Source organism: Vidua macroura, chromosome 1 (assembly GCF_024509145.1).
Source record: "Vidua macroura isolate BioBank_ID:100142 chromosome 1, ASM2450914v1, whole genome shotgun sequence".
Taxonomy (NCBI): domain Eukaryota; kingdom Metazoa; phylum Chordata; class Aves; order Passeriformes; family Viduidae; genus Vidua; species Vidua macroura.
Window position 1 is genome coordinate 82,288,434 of NC_071571.1, and position 27,731 is coordinate 82,316,164.

The 27,731-nt window shown below is 41.2% G+C and overlaps 1 protein-coding gene across 1 annotated transcript in view; it reads right to left on the minus strand.

Moving 5' to 3' along the window:
* The window catches only part of ANKRD33B (ankyrin repeat domain 33B), a 43,734-nt gene extending 17,677 nt beyond the window's left edge, over positions 1-26,057 (minus strand). The window contains exon 1 of the mRNA XM_053989384.1: positions 25,620-26,057. Coding sequence (XP_053845359.1) covers positions 25,620-26,057 — 438 coding nt within the window. The remainder of the gene's footprint in view (positions 1-25,619) is intronic.
* Between the last annotated feature and the right edge of the window lie 1,674 nt (positions 26,058-27,731).

A 27,731-nucleotide genomic window follows, 5' to 3' on the forward strand; every position in this document is an offset into this window, starting at 1 on the left:
TTGATTTCATGCAAGACTGGAATAGTGCTGCCACTATGAAAATAAACTCTGTTTTGCTCAGCTGTGTTGGCTAATGACATAACAACATGTCTGGTTAAGTGAGGTTATGGATATCTCAGGAGACAATTTTATAAATCAGATATTATGACAAAATTACTGACATAAAGCTATTTGTACGCTAGATCATTAGAGATAATAGGGAACACAAGAAATACTCAAGGATCAATATGGGACTCGAGCTGAATAACAAGCAAATCGCATACAGCATGCAATTAATTTAGCTTTTTAAAAGTTCTCTTCAGGCAACTTATTTTCCACCAAGATGCTGAGAATGAAAGCAGCTTATTATAGTTTTTTGCCAATTACCCCAGACAAAATGAGTCTGGCAAAAAGCTAAATTGGTATTACCCATTGCTCTCCACAAGCACTGTGATAAAAAACTGTCCAGTTTGCTTTGCATGCATCTGTAAGTACTAATGACAGTTCTGCAAGGCTGGTTTACTAGCACTGATTAAAACCACATGTAATTGAATTAAATGAGATAATGATTCATCGTAATCCATAATCACATGCAAGGACAACAATGAAAATTAACTCTAAGTTAAAAGCATGTTATTAAAAAATATCAAAAGTAGTAGAAATGAAAGAATTTTTAAAAAGTAAAGGAATTAAAAGTTGTGTTGAAGCATTTTCTTGTTGATTCATTAAAATAATAATTCATATGTTTAATATTTTGTCTTATACAAAACTCACACTATAACACCATTATATATATAACCATAATTCTTGTACAGACAAACAAAAAAAATTAAAATCAGATCAAGTATTTCAAAGTAAATCTCCCAAAATCATTTCAGAGTAATTCTGATAATTCTGATCTCCACTAAAAGCTCTGCAACTGTGTGAAACTTCACTCTAACAGAGATTCTAAATTTATGTTGTATTTAAAAAGAGCAAAATGCAGCACTGAGCACCATGATCTGCTATATACTAAAATCTTCCAGTATAAAAATGGCAAGCTCGGAAATTTTCAAAGTGGCTTGGGCTTGTCTTATATTTGGTTTAGGTTGATTATTTCAACAGCGACACAGATGAGGTAATTATTCAGGTCATCGGTCCCGCGAGAAGTGGTGTTTATGTGCTACAGAAATCCATCAAGCGCATAAGCCCTAATATTATCTGCAGAAAATAATTTAGGCTGACCTTTTAAAGAAAGGGCTGCAACAGCTTAGTCACATGCACATTTGTATTGGGAAAGTGACAAAAAAAAACCTGGAAAATTAAATAAATTTTGCCCAACGGTTGTTTGATCAAAACTCCACATGCCTGGAGGGGGAAAGGGGGGAGAGGCTAATTTTGCCAGGGAAAGTGATCAGAGAAGTACAAAAGGGTATCCAAGCATGGATGGACCATCAGTGTGCAAAACTCTCTGCCTCCTCTGCAGAGGAGCAGAGTAGCCCAAAGCCTAATCCCATATCCAAAATCAAGTTCAAATGGCACTGTCCCTGCCAGTGCCTCAATACTGAAGGCACAAAATTGCCACCGCTGATTTGCAGCATTATGAGCATTTACAGATCCATTTTCCAGTATGGACTGCAGTCCACTACATAAAAACACAGTCCAGTCCATGGACACACTGATGATGACCCATTATTTTTCTGCTCCAATTTTTCGGATGTGTTCAGCTTCACTTATTTCATAAACGCCTCTTCAATCAGCCAGGTCACATGTCTTTAAGGAAAGGTATATGTATCATCTCTGCAGAAATCCTTACTTAATCTATTCTAATCCAAATCCCCATGATCACCTCTAAAAATAGTCCCAGGAAAGTTCATTTTACTACGCCTGCAAAAGCTCGCATTACACAACGAGGAGAACCAATGCCACTTGTGTAATAAAGCAGAAAACAGGAAAAGGTAATAAAAATAGTGTGATTTTCCTTATTTACTGACATGTATGTCGTCTGAATTAGTTTCAGCATCACTGGTGATGCAAGCAGCTGGCAGAAACCTAGGAAGCAATTGCTAAGAGCTATAAGGGACTTACAAGGCAAATAAATACATGCTGAGTAGTCAGAGATATTCCAGTAGGTGGGATATATAAGAAATATGTGGCAATTCCGAGAGATGCTTATGAGATATTAACCCTTCTCTATTTTTTTAAATAATACCAAGATACATAATAAAGGCAAGTAATTCAGCAGGAAATCTAAACCCCGTGAGCTGATGGGGACGAAAGGGTTGTGCACTGTTCCACGGGAGGTTGGAACATGTGTCCAGCTCCTGCACTGCCCCACATATCCCAACACCAGCCATCTGGCTGCTTTTTGACACAGCTTTCTTGACAAAGTCTGGTGGAAAGGACAGCTGAAGAGATGATCTTCAGCCCATGGGAAGCCTGATGAGAAGAGAACAGGAGCATTACACAAAAATAGTGATCTTTCTTTTCTCCTTGCTCCTGCAGGGAGTTCTAATCTTCCCATGAGGCAAAGTCCAGGTAAGACAACACTCCCAACTCAGGAGCCCCGCACCTCACCCTGCACCCCAGGGATGCTCCAGGAGCTGTGGAGGGCGACTTCTCTCTCGCACTTCTTTATCTGCTCCATCTGCTGCCACCTCTGGTGGTGGCCAGCACTTCCTCTTCCCTTCACCGGAGAAAAGGGCTGCTTTTTTCCTGGCTGTATCACATCCTCTGGACAATCATTTCCATGGAAGAAGTAGGCCAGAAGCAGAGGACACTCAGGATTACATCTAACAGTGAGAACAACCCTGCAGAAAAAATGTGAGCCAAGGGATGCTGTGCTGATTGAGTGGTAAGAGGCCTGGACAGTGTTGCCAGCTGTTTTCCTCTGACTTATGCTGACACTAGATGACACTTCTTGAAACAGCAACAAAGGGATCTATGTTATCACATGAAAAATCTTTTACTGCTCTTTCCTCTGCACCTCAGCTGGAACTGAACATGTGAACAAGAGCCAGCAGCAGCCACAGCTAGCTTGGGCATATTTTAATGTTGAGATGCTTGAGTTAGGAAATTTAATGTGATTCCATTAACACATATTTTAAAAAAATATAAAAACTGCTCAAGATGTTAGCAGATATACACATTCATGCTCAATATCAATTTTGTTAAAATTCTATATTATTTTTCAGTGACCGCTGGTAAAGGATTAGGAATCTACTCATCAATCTGAAGTTTCAGCAGGAAGAAGTTCCTTTGCTAGTCACAGCCGAATGACATGCAAAAAAGCAATATACAGAACCAAGAAGTTTATATGGAAAGAGAGGAAACTGGGATCATTTTCCCACAGAGTGGTATTTGATGCATGCAATCAAAATAAAGCTTTGCAATGTATGCAAGATCTCTGGTCACAGCAGAACTAAACAAGGCATAATTTTAGAGAAGGACTAAGTAAGGAAACTTTAGGGAAATACTGCTTAATACAAATAACATATCCTTGAACTGACAGGTCATCTAGTGGAGCTTACCATCATTATACATAAGATAAAAGGAAGTTTTATCATGATCTAATAAGATGGCAAAACAGCCCAGAAATCCACTTCTGAGAAAGAGTTCTCTGTTCTGTTTATGAGGTGCCTGGCTGCAAAGAACAGAAAGTAGCGTGGGAAAATGGTAACATTTTATCAGATTAAATTTAATATTTTAATTTTATTTAGACTGTCATGTCACTAATAAATAGTGATGATCCTTGATTAATAATGCAACCTTCACTACTCCTAGCTTACCTGTTTGTACTGCACGTAGTCACAAGTGCTACAAGTCCAAGTTAGTACTGTCAAATGTTAGTGCTAAGATTTCGTGGTGTTGGTGGTAGTAATGCAAGATCCATAGCAGCCAAATTTATACAGTCCTCTTTGTTATGCCTGTTTTGGCATTAGTGCTAAACACAGGACATTCTGCTTTAAAAAAAGCAAGAGGTCTGGCTTCAGCAAAGAATGTAAATTACGTACTGTGAGGGTGGTGGGACACTGGGACAGGCTGCCCAGAGAAGCTGTGGATGCCCCATCCCTGTCAGTGTTCAAGGCCAGGTTGGATGGGCCCTGAGCAACCTGGTCTAGTGGAAGGTGTCCTGGCCCATCGCAGAGGGGCTGGAACCAAATGATATTTAAGGCCTCTTCGAACCCAAACCAATCTGTGATACTGTGATTTATTTAATGAGGGGATCCTGATATAAAGCCTGAAGGCATTTCTACCACAAATCCCATGTCTTTACTTCAAGCAAGGTGCTTTGAACATTAGCAACCCAAAACATTGACTGCAGAGGGCTGGGGAGGCAATGTGACAGACTCCCGCCAGCATCAGGGTCCTGCTACAGCAAATGGTGAGTGGATTTAAATTTTATTTCTTTTTCTTTCACTGGCTTGATATGCAATGTTTGCAAAGGCTTCCGATGGCTGGAAAACCATTCTGTGAACAAGGATAATGTATTGCCGGGTGCTTAAATGAACAGTACCTTTATTGTGCTTTTCTTGGAACAGCTGTTTCCAGCTATCAATAGATTCAAAGCAGAAGAGTTCTGTCTGCTCCCTCCTGAGGACACCTGAGGCTGGGATCACCTGCTGCTTTGGCTATTTGCTGCACAAAGCTGCAGAGGGTTTGGACATCACTGGAAGAAAGAGTGTTTGTAATAAAGCTCAAACTACACCTTTTGTGAATATAATTATATGTAAAACATTTTGAGAGTCTCTCAATTGCCAGATTACTTCAAAATCCAATGTCAAAATTGTAGCCTTCCCATTAATTCTATCACTGTAGCACTTTGTTTACTCTATTTTCAGAAAGACAAACCTCCTAAAAGGTAAAAAAATGATAGTCAAAGCTGGATCATCTAACAGCATAACCAAACTTCGTCTGACCTGTATGCAGTGCACTCTCTCAGCACATAAGACCTCTGGGAACATTCAGAAACAAGTTTAGATGTGAACTTCAAGTCCTGTGCCTGACAAACTCTACTGTCAACTTCTCTTCTTGCTTTTAAATATACATGTAACTTCATACACACTTAGGATGAAAAGGAGAGTTTGCATCATTTAAAAAGCATTTTGTAGGGCATTCAGAAGCCATGTGAAATGCATTTTGTGCACTGACATAACTCTGTCAAAAAGAGCTCATTTTGGCTTTAAAGCATATGATTCAACTCCTCTCTGTGTTTAATAGATGCATTTTCCTTTTTGTTATGTTCTGTCAGATGCAGGCAGGTTGTAGTTGATATCTGCTGCAAGAAGTTTAATAGAGTGTTTGAATGCATAGGTTTTTTTCAGGAGACCTCCCACAGAATCTTCATAAAGATAAATTTCAGATTGACACTGAGCAAAAGATGAATGTACAACCTTTCACAACATCAGAATCTATCACTGTATCTAATCCGTCTCTTCTGTAAAAAATATTTTAAAGCCTCCAGAACATTTTCATTGTGAAAGTCTTTGAAATGACCAGTGATGAGCTTGCAAGCACCCTCTTGTGGCAGTAAGGTGCTGTAGTTTTGTTTAGGAAAGACCTTCCCAAGAAGTTTCCCAAGTTTTCCTCCAACTTCTGTAAATTCATTTTGCCAATGTTCTTTCAAGCCTTTTGGCTGTTAAATTGCACCAGACCCAAACCTTGTAATGAAAGAGCTCAGGAACAGTTCTGTCCATCAGTGGCTAATCTGCCACTGGGAAAAAAAATAAACCCAGAACCCCAACCAACTAAAAAACCCAAACAAACAAACAAACAAACACCTTAAACCTGAAAGCTCTTTTTTCCTCAGAAGAAAATCAACTTTATGAAGTAAATTCCACCATCAGGGTGGAATCTCTTCCTTGCAGAGGCCCTATTCTTGCCAAGAAGAGCAACTGTACACCCTTCTTACGACTCCAAAGAGCGGAACTGAGCGCACACTACACAGAGTGCTGTATAATGAGGTAGAACTAGATGAGCTTTAAACTCCCTTCCAACCCACCCCACTGTATGATTCACAATAGTTCCAGCCTGTTTCCTCACCCTTTGATCTAAAGAAGCTGTAAGAGCACTAGTCTCCATATTAGAGTGCCATTTGACAGTGAGTTTCATAATGGCATCAGTGGAAACGTAGATCCCTCATTGTATCTTCTTCCCAACTAATCCTGTGCTCTGCCTCTTGAACCTCACTGCTTCCTTTTCTCTAGCACTTCTAATAATAACCCTCCCTCTTGATCTTGGATCTTCTAATAATAAGCTTATTGATCCTGAAATTGACCAGGAAAATGTGGTAGACTTTCTTCCCCAGTGAAAAAAAGACAGGAGAAAAGAACCAGCTGCCCTTGCACAGCAGAAGGGCACATGTGTCTCAGATGAGAGTATTAGTATTTCCCCTGTAGGATTCACCTTACATCCTTCTGTCTAGATGTGCTATCACATAGCAACAGCCAAAATCCTCTTTTCAAACAAGAGGATAACATGGTAACAACAACCTTGTTGTTCATGGAAATGCAAGGTAAATACTAATGTTCAGAAAGAAAGGTATGTTGAAATATTACTCGTAGGTATGAAAGGGATTCTCCACCTGGACCAGCCATTACTATTTTATTTCTATCCCTCACTGATGGGATCTATCTCATTATCTTGCCTCTTCCGTGTATCATCAACTACTGCAAGTGACAATGGTTCTTTGGATGTCAAAGTGTCCAGGTTCTTGAAAGCCCTTTTCATTATGCTTTCCACAATGAAAAAGCTTCCTTCATCTAGGTTGTGTGATTTTACCTAGACTAGTTTTCCACTTATTTATGCCCCTTCTTGTTCTTTTTCTAGCTCTAACAAAGAAAAGATTTTTTTTTTTTGTGCATAAATATAAAAAAAAAAGTCTCCTGCTTTTTATTAGAAAACAAGTGGTTCTGAGCAACAGATGCATCTGTGGTGAATGGATGGGACTGTTTTTCACACAGAGACCTAAAGTAGATTTTTGTATGTGTGGATTAGTGTCATCTCTTGTGATCCTAAAAGGCTGCAATCCTGTAATCCTACAACTCTATGGAATGCAGCTGCTGTGGAATATCACAGATGACCATGCTGGAGGCAAAAACAATGTATTTTTATAGGTATTACTCCTAGTATTCAGGCCTGTGAAACTTGGAGGAAATTACCACAGTTCCTGACTTCATAGGAAGATTTTTGCTCTTTCCCACCTATGCATGGATTATTAGTAGCACTCCACAAATTGCACTGAAAAGTGAGTCTCCATAAAAACAAAAACAAACAAAAACAAACAAACAAAAACAAACAAAAAAACAAAAAAACAAACAAACAAAAAAAAAAAGGGTGGGGGAGAGGGAGAGAGAGAAAAGAGGCACTGGCAACTATTTTTTTAAACACAATCTTGAAAAATTCGGTTTCTGCATCCTGGAGATTTTCAGTTCTGGGTGAAAGCACTACCTTCAAACAAATTATGCTATTTTTCAGTAATGCACGGTTCACGAGCACTATAAATTTTATTCTCATCATTTTCAACTTTTATAGCTGTTAGAACCACTGGTGACTGTGATCACATTTTAAATTGCAGCAGAACACATGACCTGTGTTTCAGTAAGACCTCTATTTTTTATGTAAATGTTCTTTGGTCAAGGGCAAACAGGGTTGTGCTCTTGTGACTTACACCTACAACGTAGGCTCTGTAATGTTCATGGCTGATTAGAGAACAAGGACTTCTACTATAAAACCCATAAACCTACAATTCTGTCTATTTAAGTAATAAAGTAACTGATAGGCTGCACACAGCCACTGGAGAGGAAATCCAGCATGCCTCAGGCTTTTCATTAAGGAACGGTTCCTTCCTGAAGATTTAGCATCACCCTGTGAAAAATACGTCTATTTTAAGGAAAGGCAGAATTACAGTTTTGAAAGATCAGAGACTAGCACTTGGCTAAACCAAGAATGCTGCTGCTTCTGGCTTGCAAGTCCTAGTGAATAGCCTCACATTAATTTATTGCTGTATTTAGGGAATAGGCTCATCCACCTTATTAATCCGAAAGAGGCTCAGCCTGGCGTTTTTTTGTTTGAGAAAGCACACACTGTGACATAGAATCAATCTGTCCAGAGGGACCTTTTTTTCCCTGAAAAATAGTGAACCAGTAGCTCACTGGTTTTCTTATACTCAACTTTTTAAAAATCATGAATAACATGGTTCAAAAGCAGGCTTGGGGTTTGTTGTTTGGTTTCATTTTTTTTTTCTTAAGTATGCATTCCAATTTAAATTTCCCTTTTATTATCTCAGTTGGCTAGATAAGGATCACTGTAACAGGTAGCTGTAGCAGGTAACACGTGTCAGGATGTGAATAGACAGTTTGAGAAAGATAAAAGTCATGTCTGAAATACCCAGGTGGGACACAGTAGCATCACCATCTTATCTGTCTCAAGTTAACTACAGTATTACAACTTGAGTTTAATAAGCAAATGCAGCATACACTGCTACTGCATGTCCTTGACTGGTGGCAAGAGCAGAATGAGTCTTTCCTCTTCTGTAGAGCCTGTGACCACCCTGTTTATCTCAGCTGAGAGTCCAGTTCCATGCAATGAAAGGCAGGAAAGCATCTTCTGCCTCCGTGCTTGAATCTAAAAATCTAATCTTCTAATGAATACACCCCATTCACCTAAGTAATAAAGAATCATAGGGAGTAATTTAACATTAACATATTATTGAATCTGAAGAAGACAGAATTAAATATCTGGGGGAAAAAAGAGAAGCAGTTTCACATTTATATTAAAATAGCTGGAATTTCTAGAGATCACTTGCCTTTGTTAAAACAGCTAAATCAATGCAATGTATATACTTTATAAAACAGTTTCAGTCAAACAATCCAGAAACAGTTATCCTACTCCATAAAATTGGAGAATATTTAGATAAACTGTAAAACAGATATTATTAAGACAGGAGTCCAGGAATTCATATAAGCCATCTGCTTTTTAATTTAGGGACCTACACCTATGAGAGAAATGGTAGACATTTAGAACACAGCTTCCCGAAGAAAATAACAGCTTTTGCTGAAAAGAAGCATTCTACAAAAAACCCAGCATGTATCAAACACATCTAATGGAGGTTTCTCAGACCTGTTTGCAGTGAGTTTGACACATCTCTGTGTGCCACAGCAGTTGAATTACGAGAGTCTTTGGGTATGTCAAGACTTTGCTTGACTGCAGGGTGGCATCTTTTTTTGATAGCAGCTCACTAATGAGAGCAGTATCTGAACACACTATGGGACCTTTGAACAATGCAGCAGGCCCTGGAGCAAAGAAAAGATAGCTGACTTATAGGAAATTTTCAGTGTACAGGTGGAAACTAAAACTCAGAAACACACAGAACATGCTGGGCTGGAAGGGACACATCAAGATCATCGAGTTCAGCTCCTGGCCCTATAGAGCACCATCCCCAAGAGTCACACCATGTGCCTAAGACAATTGTCCAAATGCTTCTTGAACTCTCTCAGGCTTGGTGCTGTGACCACTGCCCTGGGGAGCCTATTCCACTGCCCAGTCACCCTCTGGGCGATAAACCTTTTTAATATCCAAGCTAAACCTCCCCTGACTCAGCTTTAGGCCATCCCCATGGGTCCTGTCACTGGTCACCAGAGAGAAAAGATCAGTGTCTGCCCCTCCTCTCGTCCTCATGGGGAAGCTGTAACTGAAATGGTTCGTTGACTTGTTCATTGAAATAGTAGAGAGATGACTTGTAAACACAATTTTCTTCATTTTTGTGATGCCCAACTCCAAAGCTATGGTATTTGCTAAGAGATGAGAAGAAGCACACTTGTTTTGAAGAAGTATTGCAAAGATGATTCCATTATTATTTGTGCAATTTTTACATTTCATAATGATGAAGAGCATGATGGAGAAGGAAACTCTTCTACCATTAGATAAGCATGGAGTGGTTGGCAGTAAATAGGAATAATGAGAATAAAAAGCTGGGATGAAGAGGCATTTCTGTATTTAAAAGGAGGCTAGTAAATGCTGGTGTAATTAACTATTCTATTATAAATTTGGTATTCTCTTACTAGCAATGTATGAGAACATAAATTTTCAGCTATGCAACATAATTGCATACACTACACTGAACAAAACCCACTATGTACCTACTCCATAAAGAATAACAATATTTTTTCTAATGTTAGCTCTTGTCCATTTAGCAGTCACTCACAAGCCATACTCAAGAACAAATCAAGCATTTTTAGAGGAGATGGAGGCAAAACCAGAAGATTGGCTTTTCTAGATTTGACTGATAATTAAATACATTCAACCACAATTAAGATGCTAAATGGTAAATACTATGCCTAGATTTTTTTTTTCTTTTTGGCACTTGTTTCCATTTAATCACAACTGAGTATGTGGAGCACTAGCTGCTCTCCTTCACCAGCAGACCTTTAAGGAGCATCCTTAAATCCATCTATGCATGGTCTGAGGACAGTAAATCTCAGCAGCATTAAACCTCCCAGCTCCATGCAGAGCTCCCCAGGGAGCCTCAGCTTGCCAGCCTGTTTGCTTAGACAGAGCCCTCTACTAGAGCAGCTCAGCCACAGGAGCTTGTGAGGCAAACCAGCAGCACAGTCAGCTGCCAAATCTTGCTCTTCTCTTGCGCTGGGCATGGACACGGGGCTCGGTAGCAACAAACACTCTCCTTCTGTACCACCAAATCTACAAAGGTGCAGGTTCTTCAGCCCTAACTTCTAGAAGCAGAGGCATTGAGAGTAACACCTTCTGTTCTCCATTTTTTAAATTCCTCTAATATGCATTTTATCATCCAGTGCTAAATGTCTCATTTCCTAGGTCTGATTCCCACCTTGTTCTTTGGCCAAAGAAATGTACAGATAATACTTTCGGTTCTGAAAAGGTGAGAGATGATATGCTAACTATGTAGACTTCAAAGCCTCTGAGCACTTTATTCCACAGAGAACATTCCACTTGCTACAGAAGGCTACCAGGCTCTGCCCAGCTCTACCAAATGACAGCCAAAAACTCCTTCCATGACTCAGTTAGAAGACAGAGGTTAGATGAGATTGTATCAGCTGCACAAAGGCAATGACTCATACAGCAGTAAACTGAAGGACATAATGACTTACCTTAATGACTTCAAAGACTCTTTTACAGGTTATGATCCTTTCTATTTTTGATCCAGGAGTGTCATGTCTCCCATCCACCCTTATAAAAAGTGTGTCGTAACCTCTCCTACACAGCTGGATATTAGAAAGCACAGGGAGGAAATATCAAGATCTTGCCTCTACTTGAAGACTAACAGCTTATAATTTCCTTCTCCTTTTAAATTCCATGCAAGGAAAACTTGTACCCCCAGATTTGAAAATTGTTGATTTTACAGTATTTTACTTTCTGTATATCTTCATTCATATTACATTTTTATGGCATGAATAACCTCATCAATATGTGCCTTTCTGCATCATAGATCTCTGGCCTAAATATTTGCTTAAGGAGAAATAGATCATATTAACTTAGACTTCAGATCTTTCAGAGACTATATTATCCTAAGTAATTCCTGGGCACCCCTTTCACTACTTCTAAAATTTTCATCACTCTTTCAAAACGCCTTGATCTGGAGGTTGGCTGTGAAGTTGTCAGTTTCCACTGGCTTTTACTTCTAGTTCGATAGGAATTAGGGTCCCTTCAGTTTGTGTGGAAAAGCTGCAGTGTAGTAAAAGCAAGAGGAAGGTTTGTTAAGGTCTTCCTTTACTCATACCAATGAGAAAGGCAAAATGTTATGGAAAACAAAAAGAAATTGAATCTAAAAAATAAGAATAAATATGGTCTTCTTCCAACTAACAGTTCATCTTTCTCATGACTTCAGAAATACTGTTTGGGTTTTGTTTTCTTTTCTCTTCTTTGATGAGTGGAAACTGACATGCTTAGAGGGTTTACAATTACTAACCAGATGCTGCAATTTCTCATCCCAGATTTTCTGAGAACTCTATATCTCTATTAGCTAAAGAGACCACAAAGTAGCAGTGGAAGAATGGTAAACTTATGTTTTTCTCCCTCAGTATTCAAACACCTAGAAGCAGTAGCAGAATATTTTTGAATGTTTTTCTCAATGTTTGGAGTTATTTTTCTATTTCCCTGACACAAAATGAGAAAATGCTACTTGGTAATATGGAAATCTTTTAAAGACCAGATCTGGTCTTTTCATTTCTACCTGAAAATTATGGGCAGACTGTTTCCTGCTACCTTCAGAGTCTGACTCCTTCAATCTATCTCTGGAAATAAACAAACAGTAGCACATATCCAAAATGAAGGCTAGTTGCAATTAACTGATTCTAACTAACATTTGCATCAAAACCCTATAGCCAAAAATCACCTTCTTACCCTTAACATTTGTAAATCTCACACTAGATTTTTGAATTTACTGTAGAATTTCTGTAAATAACATGGTTATACTAATTGATATTGCTTTGCAGCAATAATCCCGAAAGCTCAGCCAATACAGGTAGACTTCAAGACAATGTATTTTGAAATATTACTGGTTGCAGTACCACCAGTAATGAGGTAGAATCATTCCAGATGCACTCCCTGAGTACCTTAAAATCTGAAAGGAAATAGCAGGATACTGCTCTGGGAAGAGAAGCAAGTTTGTGAAAGCAATGCTGACAATACATGAATATCTTTGTAAGGGTTTACATCACATGAACAATGCTCACTTGCCCTTTCCCCTCTGACTGATAAGCTGCCAAACTGTACAGGCTTTGCTCTAGTTCTTACTTCCTTTATGATGAACACCAAAAATTTAGTAATAAATCACAACTGATGCAGTCACTGTACTAGAAATAGAAATTACATGAGAAAGAGGAAAATACAGTATTTTTAGGCAAGTACTCAAAATCTAAACAGGGTAACTAAGCACTATTTTAAAATCCTCCTCCCCAGAGGAATGTGTTTTGTGGATGGCAGGGAGTAAACAGAAAAAAAGGTCCAATACACACATTAAACTCACAAGTGCAATTACAGTTACTATTTTACATTACAGAAAAAACAGTTCTGTTTTTTTTTTTTTTTTAATTCTCAAAACAATTTATGTTTATAAATACTCAAAGCACGAATTTGGATATATTTGACATAAATTTTCAGACTGCAGACCGACAGATAAATGACAGCAGGCTAGCTCACCAAGGATATTCATTACAAGATTGTGAACTGTGCTCCTCAGCATACCCAGCTTGTGACATGTTCAAACAGAATGTCTGTGTTGCCCTCTAAGCAGTCCAGCCTGATGCCACCAGCCCTCAGCTCACTCTGCTGGGGAGATGTACCTCAGTAACACAGTCACAACAGGTAAACAAAGCAGGCTTTGCACATAACTAGTTAGTATCTGTGAAGGTGGCCTTGTGAGCAGGTAAGGCAGGGTATGATCCCCCTGCTCCAGCAGACACAGCAGCTGGGACCTGAGCTGGAAGCCACAGGGTGAGAGAGTCCGTGGGGGTTCAATGACTGTGCCCTGGGCACCCTGCTCCTGCACTGCCATGGCCTGCCCTGGAGTCACTCTTTCTTTCCACTGACACTAAAGGAACCCCTGTAAGTTTTAAACCCCTTCCTCTCTGTGATATCTTCACCCATATCACACATATTTATGACATTTAGTTGGCAGTGTTGATCTATTTCTCCCCATGGTTACTGTTTGTGTACCTACTGCAGGAGGGAGTTCCTACTGATCTAGCATCAGGTACTGAAGCTCCAAAGAGAGATCACAGCACTTTTTGCTGACACCTGATAGCTGGGGCAGGTTTCGTAGTTTTAACAAGAGCAGAAAAGAATGTGCTGGACCTGAGATATGAGAAGCACTGGGAAACAGCATTACCTTACTTGAAACCTCCAGGTTAGGCTTTTTTTCCCCCTCATTTGACTTCAGATCCTAAGAGGATCTGCATTTGTGATCTGTGAACGTTGCCATAGATGTATACCTGAATACCTCAGCTCTGCCTGCACCCATCTGAGAATGGAGCCTCTGCTCACAAATCAGCTGTGCTGACTGTAATAAGCATAAACTAGGTCAAGCTAAAAACGCCCACAGAAAGAAAAAAAAAATGCCAAGAGCAAGTAAAAGATATTTAATAATCTCTTTCTTGCCTTAGAACAAAATAATTTGGGCAATTAATTTTAAGATAAATGTTAACATTTTTCACCATCTTTTTTTTTTTTTTTTTTTTTTTTTTTTTTTTTTTTTTTTTTGGTTCTGGGCTGCTAATACTAGAATCATAGAATCATTAAGGCTGGAAAAGACCTCCAAATCAAATCCAGCCTTCAATGGAATGCCACCATGTTCACTAAGCCACACTGTGAAGTGCCACATCTACTCATTATTCAACATTTCCAGGCATGGTGATTACACCGCTTCCCTGAACAACCTGTTCCAACACTTAATCACAGAATGACACTGAAACACACAGAATAAGCTGAGTTGGAAGGCACCCATCAGGATCATTAAGTCCAACTCCTGGCCCTACACAGGACATCCCAAGAATCACATCTTGTGCCTGAGACAGTTGTCCAAATGCTTCTTGAACACTCTCAGGCTGTGGTGGTGTGACCGCTGCCCCGGGGAGCCTGTTCCACTGCCCAGCCACCCTCTGGGTGAAAAATCCTTTTCTAATATCCAACCTAAACCTCCCCTGACTCAGCTTCAGGCCATTCTCTGGGTCCTGTCACTGGTCACCACACAGCAGAGAACACTCCCTCTTTCTGCCTCTCCTCTTCTCTCACAAAGAAGTTGTAACTGGAACGAGGTCTCCCCTCAGTCTCCCCTTCTCCAGGCTGAAAAACCCAAGTGACTTCTGCAGCTCCTCACACAGGTTCCCCTTTTAACCATTGTTTTGGTGAAGAATTTCTTTTTTTTTAATCTGAACTTCCCCTGACACCACCTGAGGCCATTTCCCCTTGTCCTATAACTTGTTATTTGGGAGAAGGAGGACAAAACTTACTGTTTCTAAAATATTTAACATGAGTATTCAATATTTCAATATTTGCTTCATGTATCCACATATATGTAAAGGATCTTACACACTTCATGGGAACTTTTATGAAGATAAGCATTGTAAATGCACTGAGACATCTGACTTCAATAAACATACTATTTTAATTCAAGTAAGGAACTAAAAAGATTAGCATGTATCAAGTACTCAGTTCCAGTTCCTATTCCACAGGCAGTTCTGCTCATGGGTATCTTCACACTTGGAGCATCCTTGTTGCAGCCTCGCAAGAGGAAGAATTTTCTGGACTGTAAAATTCCTGCAGACCATACAGCATCAGCGTAGTAAAACAAAAGAAAGCACAGCCATAAAGAGGTGGCAAGGAAGGTTCAGTCCCACTCCATATAAATGACAGCAGGACTCAGCACAGCTTGGCCTCTGTCCCATTGACTGGTGATGGCAGGAGATTAATGGGGGATCCCAGAACCACCTGAGCCCTGTCACACAGCCACTGCTTGCAGGCTGTAGGACAGTCTTGCCTGGGAGATTGCACCTGTCCCTGGGGTACAAGAAAGAGGCTTTCACCCCATTCCCAGAGACCTTGAAATTAAGTGGTTTTCTTCCCTGTCAGCCATGAATGGTTTCACTCCCCTCTCAAACCTCTGGCCAGGCTGTTCCTCCAGGAACCCTGTGTGTTTTATTCCAGGCTGGCAGCTCCGCATGGAGAGCTCTGCTGAAGCAGTGCAGCAGAGCAGTGTCTCTGATACGGTCGTGCTGCCCAGTTTTCCCTGCAGACAGGACTCACCTAACACAGTGGTGAGCCTGCAAAGTGCCTGCAGGACAGCAGGGAAAACAACCTTTTTCTTCCCAGACACAGGTTTCCTCTGGCATCGATTTATGCTTCCAGGCATTTACTTTGTAGTACAGCTCATCTCAGTGTAATCATAAAAGTCCTTTAATATGTTTATATTTTTTACTAGCTCAGAAGGGCTCTGTAAGTCTAAACACTTATATTTCATTAGTATTTGTGGTATTTCACTAATACTTGTGGCATTTTATTTTGCAGAACTGGCCAATACATGTTGTCCTACTGCTACTTCATTCTTTTTATAGAAAATCTGTAGAAAACTCTGTAGACAGAAAAGTATTTTAAATTAACTCCTTTGTGGAGCTGAGCTTTGACTCTGCCTTCTCTTGGATCCTTTATCAAACTCATATGATACTTGCAGATACACAGAAGTACCACACCACCTTTCAAAGAAAGTCTTCCTTTTCCTTTCATCCACACTTAAAGACACTTTTATGAATACATGGATACCATTCCTGTGTTTTTCAATCAAATGCTAAACAGTTGAGCTGAGTCTTCTTACTATTAACTCCAAATAGCAAGATATCTAGGTTTTGCAAAGAAAACAAAGGGGGAAAAAAAAAGAAGCCAGATACCGCCTGAAAGGCTCCTTTTATGAACAGATTGAATATGTCCCATTATCTGCTGCTTTTGAACTTCAGACAACTATTAACAATGGATTCTGCATAAGCCTCCCCCACTATAGTAACAGAAACAAAACTTCAAAACTTTTCCACGAGCCCAGTTCTGAGCTCTGGTGGCTGCTGGCAGCATCTCTTGTTGCCAGCAGTTGGTCTGTCGACACACAAGCTGTCCCAAAGATGAGGCCTCATGTACTGAGAGGCAAAAGACAAAAAAAAAAAAAAAAAAATCCCCAACACTCACATGTGAGAGGATATTACAGTATCAGTCCCAGAACGTTATACATCCGAAACGTGTGAACCAACAAAGCCCAGCCGTGAGTCATTCTCATTTTGCATCATCTTGCTTTCAAATTGCTCCCCATGGAATTTAACAGACATGATAGGAAATAATAGAATTGAAAAATGGGAACTATTTCCACATAGTGGGTTTTTCCCACAGTGGATACAATTTGAATTGCTAATTCACTGCCAGATGTGCAACCACAGACTCTGCGACAACAATCCTCTTCCTACAGTACTTGATTATTTCTTATTGTGATTCACTGAGTATGTTACAGGATTATATCTAGCCCAGGTTGGAGGGTTTCCATTTTTGTATTTAATTAAAGAACAGACAGAAACAGGTAAATTCAAACCTATGTAGAATAATATTTTAAATTTAGAAGGGTAACCTTCTGAGAGAAATTTTATTCATGAAAACATTAAAGGTGAGCTCCTGTCTCAAATAAGGCCTGTGGGAATTCTTCATTGCTTTCACATTCTCCAGAGATTTTCTCTTCTATTTAAAAATATACTGGCAGTTTTTAGCAACTCTACCATTAGTTTTTAGTGCAATTCTACCTTAGTCCCAAAAGATAAACCTAATTCCACAGTGTAATGACAGATGATAGAGAAAGAACACAGAGGAAGATTCTTAGCAGGCAATATAGTACTTAAATAATTGCTAACCCCTTGTCCAAAAAAAGTACAAGCACAGGAAAAGGTATGGAAATTAATGACCAAAATTCCAATTTGGGAAGAACTGCAGCATCTTATGAACTATGCTATTCTACTTGAAAGCTATCTTACCATATCTGAAATAACCATAAAGCATGTGCAAATAGATATTTTACCAATTTTAGTACCAGCAGAGTTAATGATTTCCAAAACCATAACACAACAAATGATGCTAGTTTGAACTCAAAAACCTTAAAAGCCAATAATGAATGAGGAGAACAGACTGGGATTCAGGGAAAATGCAGGCCAGGCACTGGCTGTGTCCACACCAGAGATGCTAAGCCTGCACAGGGTAGATGTGAGCTGGGCTTCACATGTGCTCTCGTGCCAGAGATGGCAACACACACACACACACACCATGCTCATCTTGCAGTATTTTCTATAAGTAAAAGGCTGCTTACACCTTTCAAGTCTACCTTATTTCAAAATTTACAGTGAATTTTATTTGGTGACCATGTATCATTTCTCTTTAGGGGAAGAAAAACGTGTTTTAATGAAATGCAATTTTACATAAATTTGATGTGCATTTGGCTCCTCTGGTGGGAAGCAACCAACACCTGTAAAGTCATACAAGAGTTACTAGTCATTCTCCTCTGTGAAGTTGAAGTACTACCAACATTTAGAAGTATTACAGTATTACCCGATTTTTGTTGGTCTCTGTCACACAGTGACATTTTCCAAAATGTATAATGGAGCTTTGGGGTTTTTTATCTTTCTGTCTATTTCTTCTTGAGTAGTAGATCCAATTAGATGTTTTGATTGCTTGTACTCCTTGTTCAATTTTTTTTTTATTTTCAACCTATTGTCACAGTTTATATTCCCAAGCATAAACACAAGACTGTGTGACTAAAATTAAGATGATGGCAAGATGTTTCTGCGCCACAAACAAAAGCGGACATTAATGCCTCTTTCAAAACCCTTTTTGAAACGTCCCCTGAAACCCAGCAATAAATCAGTATCCCAGATTGCGAGGCAAGACGTATTCCATTTGCCATATGTATGGAAGTTGTCTTCTGTTAAGTGGGCAGTTTTCCTTATCTCTTCCACAACCAATTCTCCCTCCAGGGAGACATCTGCTGATAATGGGCTATTGAATGTCACTGAATTACTGATAAGAACTATAACATCCCATTGTGAGATGCTCCGCCCAGAGGGAGGAGCCAAGCGTTCCTAACTGGATATAATCTGGGTCTGGGGGACAGCAGACTCAGGCTTTCCTGCTGGATTTCCAGGAGGACTGTAGCCACTCCAATTTGGACTACGACCAACACCCTGACCAAAAGGGTGTCAGGTTGTATTCTGACTCTGTCAATGGTTTTTCTTTTGTATTAGTGCATGTATTTTGTTTTCTTTTTCCCTTTTCCTAATAAGTTGTATTTCTGACTTGGAGTCTCTCACTGGTTTTGCTTTCAAACCAGAACAGTCAGACTGAGTGAAAGACGACCAAGTCTCACACTTCGGAAAAGGAAACTGATGAGGGGTTGACATCCCTTTCCCTGCCTTTCCATCTGTCGACACTGACTCGGGAGCCTCCAAGAGCCACAGCCTAGATCACCTCTTCCAGCACCAGCAGGGCCAAAGGACGTGAGATTTAAGCCCTTTATGACACTGAAAGATGTGGCACTGGAGCCCTGCTGTCCACCACAGCTGGCACCTGAACTCACCGCTCCTGTGGTACTTCTCAGCACACACCTTTGAACCTGCTGCCTGATACAGAAACATTTTTTTCTTCCTCAGTGCCCTTGCCTTGAGACCTAAAGCCTTGATAAAACAAGGTACCACTGTTGCCTTACTGGCACTTAGCTTGGAGCTGAAGTATTGGGAATATTGGGGCTTTTGGACCACTTCCTTTCCCAGCAGACTTGAATTCCAGTACCTCCTATAAGCTATTGAAACTCAACAGGAACCCATTTTTTCAGAGCAAACAGATGTTTTGTAGCAGCACTCTCTGCTTCAACTTCCTATGATTCCTCAAAAATTTTTCCCTGAGGAATCTTTGGAAGCTTTACAAAAGGAAATTAGTGCCAATATTCCTTCTTCAGCAATTCCTCCATGAGAATATAAATATGAATTTCCTAATGGGTTGAAGGCATTAGCAGTGTCACTTTATGCACTGTGAAATAAAGCTCTAGTATTCTCCTAGGAAAGGCAGTAATGCATCCCAAAGTCCCATGTGTTATGGATCTATTATGTTAAAAACATGTTATATGTCTGTCATAATTACTGATGAAAGCTGTCCAGGACAACCAGTCTTGTTAGGCTATCATGTGGTTTTAAATGCAGCTATATTTTGAAATATCTGCAGTCAACTTGTCCTTAGATGGGTAACCAGGATCATCCCTGCATCTCTGAGTAGCCCTGCAAGCCACACACTCGATTTAAGACACTAACGTGAAACATTGCTTAAAGCAGAACAGAAGATTGATGTGACCTTTACTGCTGTACTACTGTCAGACCAAAAACATCCCTCCCGTTCCATACCATTCACATTAAGCAATTTGTCAAAATTCTTCAAGGAAGCTACTCTTCATCTGGTTTCTCTAGAAGTTGAAACTATCACTTGAAACTAAATTAAACTTGTACAACTTTCCCATCTGGTCTTCAAATCTGTATTTGTCCATTCCAGTTGGACCTACATCTGCTAGCTAATGCTGCTTTTGACACTAAGTACAAATTATGTCATCCTACCTATCAACTCCATGGAGGACACAGTCTGCTCTGGCCATGCATTTCCAGCAGTGTGCTAAAGACCTGCATTGCCATTCTTTATGACTACACACCCTCATGGTCTTTATTAATAATGCTCTTTAATCTATAGAAATTATGTTCTGTGCACATACTTTTTCTCCAGTAAAGTTATTTTAAAGGATATCTTTTTGTGCCAGGTTTACATAGGCATTAGTCACCTAACACTGCAGATGAATACAGACAAGAGCAGGCAGACAGCTAACCTGCCCACGCTCTTCTGATAATGCCTCTGAGTGCCTACCTGTATTAGTCTGGTTCATGCTCTGGTTAGCTCACCAAATTGCCTCCTCCTCTTAGCCAGCTCACTTCATATTTTCCATGCTTTATCTATTCCTTTCTGATGGCTACCCTTGAGCTGTAATTACTATATTTGAAGAATTCCCCCTTTTTTTGACGTCTATAATTCTTTACCTTATTCACTTCCTTTTTAAGCACAAACATGTATTTCCAGAGACATTTTTTACTGCATTTGAGGATTTTTGTTCTTTTTTAAGGATTTAAATTATATTACTTCTGTTGTCTTTTAAAAAGTACTTTCTTCCCAAAAAATTCCCTTTCATGATTTAGTGTCATGATAAGTTTCAATACAATTGTTTCCATGAGAATGCTTTGTATAAGATAATATGAAGGAACTGAAGCTGTCTATGAAAATAATAATGAAAAAATATGAGCACTGTAGCAGATGATATTCTTAAAATCCTTTTCCTGATATGGGTTAACTTAAGCTATGTGCCATGAAAACTGAAAAGCAATATGTGACAGGGAGAACTTCATCACTTACCAGAAAATGGACTCCTGAATTTTTATTTTTACAAGTTAACATTTTGAAGATTTAAAAAAAAAAAAAAAAAGATAAAACAAGTTAATGGAGTATTACACAAGCTCTGGCACTTTTTGTGACACATGGCTTTTTAGAAAAGCATCATCCAGCACAAAGTTCTCTCACTCAGAAAGTGGGAATTGAACCACTGGCTCCCTGTCCTTCACAACAAATTGCAATTTCAGAAGCCCAGCCCTTTGGCAAAGACAAATTCAGGTGTCAGCTCCATGGAGGATTCACTGTCCATTGCTCTGTGAAAAATTCTGAAGGGTAATGCTCCCTAAATTGGGTGGGTTTCCTGAAGCAGTTTCGCTGTGGCAGTACAGAGCCTGAGGAGCAGCCTGCAGCACTGGGGAAGGAGAACAGCACAACAGGTCCAATGCCTTGGATATTGTCATGGACCCAGTGAGGAAACCAGGTGAGTGATACCATTCCAGAACATCCACTTATGGTGGATACAAACCTAGGTTGCATCCAGAGAAACATTCCCACAGTTATGTCCATAGCTGTCTATGGAACTGGACAAAAGACTCATTGAGCAATGACAAAAATAAAAGAATAACTGAAAAAGACTACAACAGAGTATTCTTGCTAATATGGGCTATACCACATGTAAGATCAGCACAAAACCTTTCTGTGGATCAGCTGCAGTGATTATTTTCAGTTTGGCAGAGGAACATTCTTTGCCTTCTTTTCTCTCTCCCCCATCTCTTAATGCTTTCTCTATTGTCATGGCAAATTTCTAAATTTGCTTGCATTCTGCAGTTAGGTAACATCAGATTTTGAAATTCTGTCTTTCTAAGTATATATATATATATATATATATATTATCCTGGTCACTGGGTAAAATTTGATATTAAGTGGTGATAAAATGATGAGATAAAAATATCTGAAATTTTAGGAATTCAGCTAGTGAGGAAGAAGAACCAGTCCCCACGCTACAAGGTGAAAAGTAGCACTATTAGCTAGGTGATACTAAGGTCTCAGTCAGGTCAGGAAATTTCACCAGAGCCATGATTCTATTTTCCCTTCTCTATTTTCAAATCCCTCTTTCCTTTTAGGATAAATAAAGAAACACTGAAGAATGAGAGGTCACCCTGTGCGATATACAATTAGTATATTATATGCTGTCATAGTTATTTTCCAAATATTTCAGTGTTAGTTTGGGCAAGGGGAGGAAATGAGCAATACCAATCCAGTCTTTCAGAATTCCATGGACAGACAGCAGTGCAAGAGAAGATGAGGGGATCAGCCATTTGGGGATCCTTTGCAGTCAAGGATATATAAACTGTTGTTGTCTTGACATTAATGAAAACAAGACAGGGAAGGTACAGATCTTCAGGCTACATGTGGTGACTAATAAATCAGATGTTGTGGAGTCTGGTTTACTGCAGGAAGGTGGATTTAATGAAAACTTGTGCCTCGCAGGAGGTTCTGCAGCTCATGAACAGACTATGGGGAAAATACGCTTCTGGAGAAATAGCACAAAAAGGCACTATCCAAGCTTGGCAAATTGACTCCAAAGAGACAAGTGATGTATTTTGGCACAAAGAATGGAGGAAAATAAATAAGGGTACCCCTGGATCCTAGCATTTTCCAGAGAATTGCTTCTACATCTTAAATTTATATATTTGCACTTTAGGGACAAGATAAAACTAATTAAAAACAAAGCAGGCTCATTGTGCCCAGTTTAGGGCATTTGGAAGTTTTTTCATGTTACATTTTGTGAGCTGATTATATTTACTTTCAGAATCAAAATATAGTGTTGTCTTACTACAATATCTTGTTACTTGTTTTGTCTGTTTTGAAGAAAACTTCATTTTGAAATTGTGAAAATGAAATTGTATTGTACCTACATACCAGAGGTTATCAGATCAGGATGGTGCAAGTAGTTAATATCTTCAGATGGACAGCCCTCCTCTTCACCACCCCACCTCTCAAAAAGCAAATTAGTCTTTATTCTCTGCCCTGTCTTATGGAAAGGAAATTAAAACTTCGAAGAAACAAAAGTGTAGTTTATTTGTTCACAGTGTGGGGAAAAAAAAAAAGAATAGAAAAATATTTTTAAAGGAAAGGTAAAAAAAAAAATTAAAATAAGAAAAAAATAGGGCTTTCCAACAAATGCATACACGATAACATTGTAGACAAACATTATCCTGTCAAAAGAAGATGCTGAAAGTCAACAATAGTTTTAGTTTCAGCAACTAAAAATCTTCAGGAGAACAAGAGGTATGTGTAACTTGTTCTGTTACTTTGTGGCTTGTTCATGGATAAAGTCCAATGATTTTATAATGAAATTCAACAGCAAAAAAAAAAAAAAATCCACAGAAAGGGCAACAAAATGCCTGACTGAAACTTCCATTTTATTAGGTAAAGTGTTCTTTAAAAGGTGGCTTTCCATTGCAAAATAATGAGAATTTGCCTGAGCAGGAGTCACACCTGAAGCTTCCACTTCCTAGTCAAAAGATTTCACCCATCCCATTCACATCTTTCTGGAAAAGACCAACTGTCCTGCTCTGTAGTGCTGTGACTGGGGCACTTCTGTGAGGAAGGCAGAGAGAAAGTGAACTCATGTCTACCACATCATTCCTGTAGCTTCACAAGCTACTGAATTCCAGAATTTTTTACTTTGTATTCATAAAAAATGAAGAAAACAGAATTTTATGCCAATTTTTAATTTCAGGTCAAATTGAATATTTGCCTAAGTAGATGTTCTTTTTGTTTTGCTTTGTTGGGTTTTGGGTTTTTACAGTATGAACAAAGAAAATAAACTTTTGGATTCAAACTAAAATTTTCTCTCTTTTCTCTGAAGCTGAAGAGGTAAAGAACAACTTGCTTTTTGGGAAGGAGGATGGTGAAGGGAAGGCTTTCCACGCAGGTGAATTCACTGTTTGCACAACCCTGATCTGATCACCTTTGCCAGAAGAGCAGCTGCAGGATGAGGGCTGATGCTTGCACTGAACTTTGTCATTCCTGTTGACTGAGGTCTGCAGGACCCCAGCCCTGAAAGGAAGGGTTCCTGCAGCTTCTTGCTCTCTGTTGGGCAGGAAGGCCACCTTTTCAGAAGGGACAGCTCTGGGCCACTTGGCCCTTAATGCCACATGTATGGGGGGGCCAAACCTCCCACATCATCACACACTTGAGACACACTGAATCAATGGATTCAGCAGAGGCTGGAGCCCAAACCCCACACAGTGTCAGGACTGTGGTTGGGCTCTAGCCCATGCACAGCACTAATATAAGGGATAGGTGAATATCTGCAGGATATTCAAAATGTCCTGTATTAATAATAATAATAATAATAAACCTGTACAACTGGATCTCCCATGCTACCAGAAAGTACAACCACGCCATATCCTGGCCTGGGCAGAAGAGTTGATGTAAATTATTTCTGTCCTGTGTTGCTCATTCCCATCCTCATGCCATAGGTTGCTTCTCCCTCAGATATGTTAATATGAGCTTTTGTCTTTTTAAGAAATTTACAATAAGTCAGATCACTAAAAATCTGTATTAAAATCAATCTTTGGAGAAGAAGTAAAGATATTTTTAGGAAAAAATCCTAGAAGTACATATATATAAGCCACAAGAAAAGCCCCTCTCCAGAAAGAACCAAGCACAAATCATGGCATTCTTTTAGATTTAAAGACCACTTATATTGCCAGAATGTGCAAGTTACTTGCCCAGTTAAAATAATACAGGTTTCCTTTGAAAACACTGCTGTCACAGATTAGTCACAGAATTGTTTTTGCAGATTGTTTATGCAAAATAACTTCTTAGGTTTAAAACAAACTGTAGTAATATTGGTAATCTTCAATACTGCTGTTCAAATGTCCCAGCAACTCATTAACCAGAAAATCTTTCCCAAGTTTTCACCTTCTGATTGAGAGAAGTACACTTCTGTTCCTGCAATTAACTGAGTAACAGGAAAAAACAGAACTACAAAACTTGCACTGATACAAACCCCAAAAATAAATTTTCAGCAAAAAAAATATATACAAGAACTCTGAAAAATGCTGATTTTAGCACAGTAATACCCTGAACCCTGCTTGGCAGTCTAGGAACCAGGAACAAGCTTACTTTTTTGGGGGAGCCAAAGGAAAAAGAAAAAATAATTAAACAAACAAACAAACAAACAAAACCCCCAAACAACCAAAACAACTTTTTCCAGCAGTTCAAAATTTCAAAGTGAATATCATAAAGTGCTGCATGGGATGAACAGCCCAGAACAGAGGAAGGTTTTTTGATGCTGAACACAACCATTACCAGCGTGCCCCTCTCGGTTCCCAATAAACAGAGGGAAAACAAGACCCAATTCAAAACTGATGGCGGGAAAACCGGAATCTCGACCTCTGTCTCATCCCATAAACCGGACCTTCCCTTAGCCAAAGGTGGAAAGTCAGGGCTGGCCAGGAGTTGCGTCACGCCCTTCTCTGCTCCTCACTGCCTGGGGTCCCGTCCCCCGCGGGGCTGCAGAGCAGCATCCCAGGAAACGGGAGGGGTGTCCCTCAGCCCCCGCACGGCTGCTGCCCCCGGCTCCGCTCCGCGCTGGGAGCGGAGGCGGCGGCAGCCGAGCCGCTCTGCCCCGGGCGGGATGCCCGGGCTGCCGGGGCGGCGGGGGCGCGGCGCGGGATGCTCACCCTGCGGTTGCGGTCGGCCTCCCGCACCTCCTCTTCCTGGGGGCCTTGGCGGATGAGCGCCTTCAGCACGATGCTGTTGTTGGTGCAGCAGGCTCGGAAGAGGCTGAGCGCCTCGGGGCTGTCGCGCTCGTTCCCCTCCAGGGACCAGAGGTCCTCGTCGTCATCGTCCAGCCCCGCGGGAGGGTAGAAGGAGTCGTCTGAGGCGATGCTGCAGGTGTCGGGCAGCTCGGAAAAGTCCTCGTACTCCTCGCAATCCTCCTCCTCCTCCACCTCCTTCTCCTCTTCCTCCTCCTCGTCCGGCTCCTGGGCGGCAGCCTCCGCCGCCCCCTGCTCGGGGCTGCTGTCCGCCTCGGCGCCGGGCATCTCCTTAGCGGCGGCGGGCGCGGGGCAGACCCGCTCCCCGGCCAGCTGCTCGCCGTGCCCGGACAGCAGCACCATGCCGGCAGCGGGGCCGGGGCGCGGGGGCTGCGCTGGGCTCCGCGGGGCGCTCAGGGCGTCCGGCAGCCGCGGCTCTGCCTCGCCGGGCTCGGGTGCCGCTGCCCCCTCACGCAAGTGTCAGCCCCCTCCCGCGGGTCGCCCCGCGGCAGCCCGGCCGCCCCTCGAGCCGGGGCATGCCGCCGCCTGCGGGGGAGGGTCCGCGGGGGCCGGTCACCGCCGCCGGCCCGGCCCGAGGGAGCTGCCGCCGCCGCGGGGAGCGGGGAGAGGCTGCGGGCGGGCAGGGCGGCTCTGGGGAGCGCAGGCAGTTGTCAAACTCCCGGCCCGTAATCCGCTCAGCATCGCTGTGAGGAGATTGGGGCTGGGGTTTAGCGGCGGGGCGCGGTGCCGGGGCGGTGTGCGGGGGGAGCGGGCGGCTGCCGCGGCTGCTCCCTGCGGGCACCGAGCTGCAGGTGCGGGACCGCAGCGCCCTGAGCACCCCCGGGCTCCTCCTCCCCGCTGCTCGGCGCGGGCAGCGCTCCTGGGCTCGGAGGGGCCCGCGGCGAGCCCGCCCGCCGGGGCAGAGGCGGGAGCGGCCCCGGCAGCCACTGGTCCTTCAGCACTAACTGCGTGGTCCCGAGAGCCGCGACTGCAGAGATGTACGCAAAACTTTTCAGGAATACAACCAGCCTGTGCGGAATTCGTCTTTTGAAATAAATACTGAAACCAAGGGGAATGACTGCACAGAATTTCCGTGCTTCGAAACAGAGCTTTAAAAGCAAGTAATTCATTAAATCAGCCCTGTCACTTTACCAGCTGTCGAGATATCAGGCATGTACTTTTTATGGAAGGCATTTGGAGATTAGGTTGAGAGCAATAATGCATGTATAAATTGAGTTCCTCCTTTGTCACAGTTCCTCTAAAATCTCTTTTCCCTTTCAAATGCCATGGATTAGCACTGTTCTCTGGCAAGGAAACAGTGGGGAGAAGTCCTTTGGCCAACAAAATAGGATATTTGCTTTCTTCAACAGCTTTTTGAAGTATATTTGACATCCTTCAGCAAGTGAATGTCCAAGGTCCAAGAATGTCCCTGTTTGTCTGCTGGGAGAGAAAGGAGGTGGTATTTCTGCAGGAGGTGAGGCAGAGTATGAGCCACATTTTTTACACTAAAAGAACATAGGAAGGAAAAGTAAAATGTAACTGTGAGTAAAGGGCCCCAAATAGTAGATGTTTACAGTCTTACAAGAAATCATTGTGTAAACCAGAGATGATGGGTGATACAAAGTCCATCAGCTTCTTGCTGAATCCTAACTGGCAGAGTTATCCTAGTGCCCAGCAGGAGGATATCTGTAAACGGAATTAGTATTAAATAGTTCCCTGATTGGCTGCTTCTGCAAAGGAGCTAAACTGGGAAAGGAGGAGATTAAACTATTCCCTCACCTCCAGACACCTCTGAGATCATAGCTGGTGTAGATTACCAGCTGTGCTCATGCTGCCTCTCTCCCATTATTTGCTTGGGTAAAGACAGGCCCTTTCTCCACTGCTGCTGGGTGTGTCTGCTCCCAAATCAAACCCTTCTGAGCTGTCTTTAGCTGCAGCGTGACAGTGCTGTAGCATTCACTTTCTACACTTATTGCCTATCCATTTGTTATGTGCATTCACAGAGTTTAAGGGCTCCATTCATTCAACTTCTTGTTT